This window comes from Rhinolophus hipposideros, assembly GCF_964194185.1.
Source record: "Rhinolophus hipposideros genome assembly, chromosome: 26".
Classification (NCBI taxonomy): Eukaryota; Metazoa; Chordata; class Mammalia; order Chiroptera; family Rhinolophidae; genus Rhinolophus; species Rhinolophus hipposideros.
The window spans coordinates 25,538,942-25,546,892 of NC_138072.1; the positions used below are offsets into that span (position 1 = coordinate 25,538,942).

Here is a 7,951-nt window from a genome sequence, read left to right on the forward strand (position 1 = left end):
CGCTCCCGCGCAGGCGCACTGCGTGCACTTGGCCCCTTGCGCACGCGCACAATCTGAAGCTCAGAGCCGGGCGCAGGCGTACTGGTCCGTCTTCAATCCTGCTTCCTCAGCCCTGGAGCTCCGCGGGGCCTGGGTGGGCCGGGACCGCGGCAGCACCGGCGGCGGCACCGGCGGCGGCAGAGTGACAGTGACTGCGTGAGACTCAGACGGAAATGGCGATGGCAATATCGGACAGTGGGGCGAGCCGCCTGCGGCGGCAGCTGGAATCAGCGGGCTTTGAGGCGCGGTTGTACGTGAAGCAGCTCTCGCAGCAGTCGGACGGGGACCGGGACCTGCAGGAGCACCGGCAGCGCATCCAGGCGCTGGCGGAGGAGACGGCGCAGAACCTGAAGCGCAACGTGTACCAAAACTACCGGCAGTTCATAGAGACGGCCCGCGAGATCTCCTACCTGGAGAGCGAGATGTATCAGCTGAGCCATCTGCTGACCGAGCAGAAGAGCAGCCTGGAGAGCATCCCGCTCACCCTGCTGCCGGCCGCCGCCGCCGCCGGGGCCGCCGCGGCCTCGGGAGGGGAGGAGGGCGGAGGCGGCACGGGGGGCCGCGACCACCTGCGGGGCCCGGCTGGGCTTTTCCCCGCGCCCGGGGGTGCCTCCCGCGACTGCGCGGGGCCGGGCGAGGAGGGGAAGCAGCGCACCCTCACCACGCTGCTGGAGAAGGTGGAGGGCTGCAGGCACCTGCTGGAGACGCCGGGGCAGTACCTGGTGTACAACGGGGACCTGGTGGAATACGAGGCGGACCACATGGCCCAGCTGCAGCGCGTGCACGGCTTTCTCATGAACGACTGCTTGCTGGTGGCCACCTGGCTGCCGCAGCGGCGGGGCATGTATCGCTACAACGCCCTCTATCCCCTGGACGGTTTGGCCGTGGTCAATGTGAAGGACAACCCGCCCATGAAGGACATGTTCAAGCTGCTAATGTTTCCCGAGAGCCGAATTTTTCAGGCGGAAAATGCTAAAATCAAACGAGAGTGGCTGGAAGTGCTGGAGGAGACCAAGAGGGCCCTCAGTGACAAAAGACGAAGGGAACAGGAGGAGGCGGCTGCCCCTCGAGCGCCGCCCCAGGTGACCGCCAAGGCCACTAACCCGTTTGACGACGAAGAGGAAGATGAGCCGGCCGCTGCGGAGGCGGAGGAGGAGAAGGTGGACCTCTCGATGGAATGGATCCAGGAGTTGCCGGAGGACTTGGATGTCTGCATTGCCCAGAGGGACTTTGAAGGCGCCGTGGACTTGCTAGATAAACTGAACCATTACCTGGAAGATAAGCCCAGCCCCCCTCCCGTGAAAGAGCTGAGGGCCAGAGTGGATGAGCGAGTGCGCCAGCTCACCGACGTGCTGGTGTTTGAACTGTCCCCGGACCGGTCCCTGCGGGGGGGTCCCAAGGCCACTCGCAGGGCGGTGTGCCAGCTCATCCGGCTGGGCCAGTGCACGAAGGCCTGTGAGCTGTTTCTGAGAAACAGGGCTGCGGCGGTGCACACGGCCATACGGCAGCTTCGCATAGAAGGCGCCACGCTGCTCTACATCCACAAGCTGTGCCACGTCTTCTTTACCAGCCTCCTCGAGACTGCGCGGGAATTTGAGACGGACTTTGCGGGCACTGACAGCGGCTGCTACTCTGCCTTTGTGGTCTGGGCGAGGTCAGCCATGGGCATGTTTGTGGACGCTTTCAGCAAGCAGGTGTTTGATAGCAAGGAGAGCCTTTCCACCGCGGCCGAGTGTGTGAAGGTGGCGAAGGAGCACTGCCAGCAACTGGGTGACATCGGACTAGACCTCACCTTCATCATCCACGCCCTTCTGGTGAAGGACATCCAGGGGGCCTTGCACAGTTACAAAGAGATCATAATCGAAGCCACGAAACATCGCAACTCGGAGGAGTTGTGGAGGAGGATGAACTTGATGACCCCGGAGGCCCTGGGCAAACTCAAAGAGGAGATGAAGAGCTGCGGGGTGGGCAACTTTGAGCAGTACACGGGGGACGGCTGCTGGGTGAACCTCAGCTACACGGTGGTCGCCTTCGCCAAGCAGACCATGGGCTTCCTGGAGGAGGCGCTGAAGCTGTACTTCCCCGAGTTGCACATGGTGCTTTTGGAGAGCCTGGTAGAAATCATCTTGGTGGCCGTTCAGCATGTGGATTACAGTCTCCGGTGTGAGCAGGACCCAGAGAAGAAGGCTTTCATCAGGCAGAACGCGTCCTTCCTGTACGAAACAGTCCTCCCTGTGGTGGAGAAAAGGTTCGAGGAAGGGGTGGGGAAACCCGCCAAGCAGCTCCAGGACCTGAGGAATGCTTCTAGACTCATTCGTGTGAACCCCGAGAGCACAACATCAGTGGTCTGACGCTGGGCCTGTCATGTGTAGGAGTATATTTCGCTTCTATGTTATTTATATTTATATTAAGTTGCATTAGCATTTTCTCTGTAGTCTCAAACACAGCTTAATAAAAGATGCCCTCACAGATAGAAATTTAAAATCAGAAGAAGAATGTTACATTAAGCCCAAATAACCAAAGCACTGCAATTAATAAAATATATAATAAGCTTTCCTTTTAAATTATCTAACTAATGAATATATTGTCACAGTATAGCATTTCAGCTTATTCTTTGAGTCAAAATACACTTTATCACAGTATATGTTAAGCAGCACAGAGAAATAATCTCTAGAAATACATGGAATCTATGTTGTGAAAAGTTTCCCAGTTCATTAAAATGTGAGGTTTCGTTAAAGGGTACAGTGCCGCATAAAACACCCTGCTTCGAATACTTCCCCACCTTAAAATGTGATTGAACAATTTGGGGAAAAGAAAGGAGTTGAGAAAATTGGTGTTAGGGTAAATTTTGGTCAGAAGAATTACTTCCTGGTAGTAGCTAGCATGTGGCCTCAATACTCAGATCCTATGAAATACAAGAGGAAGCTTTCATAAAACAGCAGACATTCCCAGGGTGATCTGAATGGCTCATTTTTTTCAGTTGCTAATCAGCTTTATAACATCCGTTTTGGGAGCATTTACTTGAAAATCTTAAGGACTATGATAATTTTTTCAACATATTCCTGAATTATGTGAATTTCCACCAGGAGCTTTTGTTTTTAGCATTTAAAAAAATCAAAATAATTTAGAAAAAAAAAAGCAGGTCATGTTGAGGAACCTGGTAGGTCCCTTCCAGTGTAGGTTATTTAGTGGTTCAGACTTCATGCAAATGAAAGAAGTTTTCATTGAGATACTGATTTAGAGTTCAATGTCTAGGTGGATGGGAAGTTAGAAAAAAATCATATATAAACCCTATAATGTTCTCAAGTATGACTGCTTTGAGCAGAGATTTGTTTCTGTTTTGTTTTTGTAACAGTGGGAAACAGGTGAGACAATGTACCCAAAGTGAAGGGAGGAAAAGGCTTTTGGTGACTCCTGCCAAAATAAAATGCTCCAGGCCGCGTTTTTTCTTGTTTTATTTTTTCCTTCCTTGTTTTGAAAGGTAAACATACTGCTTAATTCAGATTGTTTAGTAAAACAAAAATAACTAAAGAAATTTGAGCTTCCCAAGGTTTCTAACTGTTGCTTCTATTGTATAACGATTAGGTGACATTCCCCAGACTTGGACAGAAGTGCTAACTCACATCCATTTTTCCAGTGGCCTCTAGTTGTGATTCTTGTCCATAAGTGCCATTTCTGGTGCCAATTACTTCAAAAGGTCATTGCTTTCATCTGAATACAAACAGTCCTATTAAGTCTGTAAATTATGTAAAACCTAAAATAGCTTCCAAATAGTGGCTTAGGGCTGTAAGCTCCATTACTTATTTTTATTCATGCTAGAGGAGCCCTTTTATTTTATTTTGAGCGATGACTATTTAAAAGTTGAAAATTATCAAAGTTATAGATTTTATTTGACTAATTTTTTAAATAAAACTTTAGGATTTTCTAGACAATAACCATACTGGATAGCTTAGCTGAACAAAAAAGTTATAATTTGTCTTTTTAAAGATCCCTGGAACCTTGAATTTGATAAAAAGTTTGTGATTATCTTGTGCCACTTACACTTTCTAAAATTGTATGAAACACGTATGGTGTAAATAGTTGATGCTGAGTCCATAAAATGATAACTTCTGAAATCAGAACCTTCTCTTATGGCATGAAGTAAAAACTTAACATGCGTATACCCAAATGTTTAAATGGTTGCTTCTCCTTAGAACTGTCTGCTTTTTAAAACTGGAAGTACAGAATTTTCTTCCGTTAAAATTTGTGTGTTCCTTAATCAGAGCTGTAGCTGCAGAAATTGCTTTGGTGAACCACGTAGTATGGGAGATGATTAAAAACCACCATATTAGAATGTGCCTTTGTGCCAGGACAGAGCAATTGACTGGCTTCCTCCCAGTGGGGTCAGAGCTCTTCTCTAATGCTTGTTTCATTAGACTCAAAGCAAGTCCTAAAAATGAATGCACTTAGAGATTGTCCAGAATGTAGCACATACTGTAATCCACCACCCAAGGGTTGGTTGCCCTTTCTTGCTGGCCTCACACTTAACGTTGTCTCTTGAGCTTGGAATCACAGACTTGACTGAATTCATTACTGTTGAAAAAGGACACTCTATGGAATTAAGTCTCTTTTTGATTAAAGCCTCATTTCACTGAAGTGCTGAAAACGCACTTATTTTTGTTTAAGGTACTACCTATAATTAAATGACCAGCACTGTGCTTTGCAGCTTGCTTCCCTGGGGTTGGGGATTTGGCGCTTGACATGTATAAAATCGATGTGTGTACATTTTGCCTATTCATATGCTGTGATGTGAGGAAATCTGAAAGGTCTTATCAAAATAAAGCTTAAAATTCTTCTTACCCTGGATAAATTTATTGATATTACCATGTTACACTATTTCTCTTCTTTAAACAAAATTTAATATTCTGATATTCTTGTTACTATAGTAGAGTGTTAAGAGCCTAGGTTGTTTTTATGGGGTTTTTTTTCTATATGGTAAGAAGCTGTACGTGTCTCCCTACTATCAAAATTGTGAATAAATCAGATCTCAGTTTTAAAACTCCCTTGAAAGGGAAATTTCAGATATACAAAATGTGAATTTACTCTGAAAAGTGGATTTTATACCATCTGTGCGTCCCTAAATGAAGAAAACACAATGTAGGCCAAATGACCTAGGAACTGGGATCATAAATGACAAAGATATGTTTTCTTAAGGAATACGTAAATACTGAGGGAGCATATAATTGATGTTAAAATATTTATTGAATGCTATGTCTAACGTTGACTATAAAGAGTGGGGAGGACGAAATTAATTTAAGCATGCTTTCTCGAGATGCTTTAAAATTGGACATAATAGAGATTAAAAATTGGAAAAATAACAAAGGGGTCAACAAAAGGGATATGCTCACCAAATATCATTCTTAATCAAGAGAAGTTTTATTGAAATAGGTTTAATATTCATAAATGGTTTAGCTTGTGAAAGTATAAACTAGACACTAATAAAATGAAAAATTGAAAAAATACAAATTGGAAAAAATAAATTGGAGAATAAATGCCAATTAAACGAAATTAAATAATTGAATGCATACAGTTGCAAAAAAAAAAAGTTATAGCAAAAAAAAGTTGCAAAAAAAAAAAGTACTGTGGAAACAGTGAGAAGGGAGAGAGCAGTGTTATTATGAGGAGTTTGGAAAATCTTCACGGAAGTATTGGTATTTGAGCTGGTCTTTGATGGACCGACAAGATTTAGACGCACCAAGTAAAGGGAAGGGCACGCAAAGACGCAGGCGGAGTGCGTGAGGCCTATGCGGAGACCTGTGCGGGTCGATTGCGGACGGTGGGGGACAGTTTGTGAAGTCAAGTCACTGTCGCAGAGCCATTGCAATGTTTAAATGTTAGCAGCAAGAAAAGTAATGTAAGTAATCCATGATGATTACCAAGCTTCAATCCATATGGAAGGGTATGGAGGAAAAAGCCCTTCGTCCCACCCAAGTCCCCGGTGGTAACCGCTGGTAAATTTCCTGCACATTGTTTCCCCGGGAACTGGGTGGTGCTGTCCACATGGTTACAGCACCGGCTTGTATCCACTGACCAACTGAGTATTTTAAAGACTCTTCTTACATCAGTATCTGTGGCTGTACACCTCACTGGGGTTTTTTTTCTGTCAATGAATAATATTCAATTGTTGTACATACATCTTTACTTATATGTGTGACTATATCTACAGGACACTTCTAGAAATTGCTCTGCCAAGCTGCATTGTAAATTTAGGTGAACATCGTCAAATTGCTGGTCAGGCAGATTGTACCATCTCACCTTCTCCCCAACAGTGTAGAAGGATACATGTTATATGTTCACCCACATTTATTCATTCTTTTAATAATACAATGATTCTTAGTAGTAGTAAGATTTATTCATTTTTACTAACCTGAAAAAATAGTATCTAGTTTTGTGTGTAACTTTTATGAGTGAAGTCGAGCAACTTTTATTTCTGAAGCTACTGTTTATGCCCTCTCCATTCTTGTTAGAGTATCTTTGTATCATGATTTTCTAGTTCATTGTAGATTTAGGAAATTAATTCTTCATGTGTACTGAGTGTTGTAGATTTTCCCCAGTTTGTCAGTATTTACTATTTTTGTATTACAGTAAATTTTAGCCTGTTATGAAGCCAGATTTACCTGGGTTTTTTCTTTGGGATTTCTGAGTTTCTCATAAGGCTTAGAAAGGTCTCACCCACTCTCAGTTTCTAAAACTTTCATGTTTTTTCTTAGTAATGTGTTATATTTTGATATTTGAATTCTTGCTCAAATTGTAATTCATTTTAGAGTAAAAACTGATGTAAGAATCTCATTTCCCCACAAATAATGATCAACTTGTTGCAACAATTTTGAATCATCCTTTTTCCCCCACTGACTTGAAATGCCATTTTAATACGTTACATTTATATAGATGTGTACCTAGGTACATTTTTAGGCTCTATATTCCATTTCACTGATGTTTCTATTTCTGTGCCATTATCAAGCTGTTTTAATTAACTGTAGATTTGTAATTTAATAACTGGTTTCAGTCTTATGCCATTTTAGGTTTTCCTAACTATTCTCACATGTAATAAATATTCAAGTTGCATTTTGAGTAATTTTATGATGTTCTCTACCGTCTCCCAAAAGAGTTGGCATTCTGATTGAATTCGTATTGAGTCTGTAGATTAATTTTGGAAGAACTGACATCTTTATAATTTTGATCTTCCTATTAATTTATGCAACTGTTCTTTTGTATCTCAGTAACATTTTTAATTTTTCTTCTGGTAGATCCAACACATTTCTTGGTGAGTTGATTTCTAGGTATTTCATCAGTTACTGCTGTTGTGAATGAAATCTTTACCTCCGTTGTTTTCTGATTGTTTGCAGGGAATGTCCTGATTTTTAATTATAGATACTACAACCAGTGCCTTATTTATTTTATGGGTTTTAATAGTTTTCTGGTGGTTTCTTTGGAATTTTCAAGTATATAATCATACCACCTGCAAATGTTCTGCCTCTTTGTGGTTTTTATACATTTTATGCAGTTCTCTTAATTATATTAAGTTGAGCCTCCAAAACTATGTTAAACGTAGTTTTTGCTTGATATTAATATCAAGGAATTAAAAATTATGCAAGATGTGTATCTAGTAGGAATGTTTTTCCTATTTTTTCTTTGAAACCTGATGTTGGCTTTTGGTCATTACATTAAGGAAGCAATTATCTAGTCCAGCTAACTAAAAGTTGTGGGTTTTATTTTTTTAGGTCAGGAATGCATGTTGAATTATCAGATGAATCTCAGCATCTATTGACCTAACATGACTTTTCTTTTTTGTCATGTTAATTTGGTAAGTTTTTAAAATAGATTTCCTAACACTGAACCATACTTACACTCTATGAATCAATTCTATTTGTTT

General features: G+C 42.6%; 1 protein-coding gene across 1 annotated transcript; it reads left to right on the forward strand.

Annotated features, from left to right (window-relative positions):
• The first annotated feature begins 80 nt into the window (after positions 1–80).
• Positions 81–4,877, forward strand: EXOC8 (exocyst complex component 8). Its single transcript, XM_081038876.1, has one exon. The coding sequence runs from the start codon at positions 213–215 to the stop codon at positions 2,388–2,390; it is 2,178 nt and encodes a 725-aa protein (XP_080895002.1). The 5' UTR covers positions 81–212; the 3' UTR covers positions 2,391–4,877.
• The last annotated feature ends 3,074 nt before the right edge of the window (positions 4,878–7,951 follow it).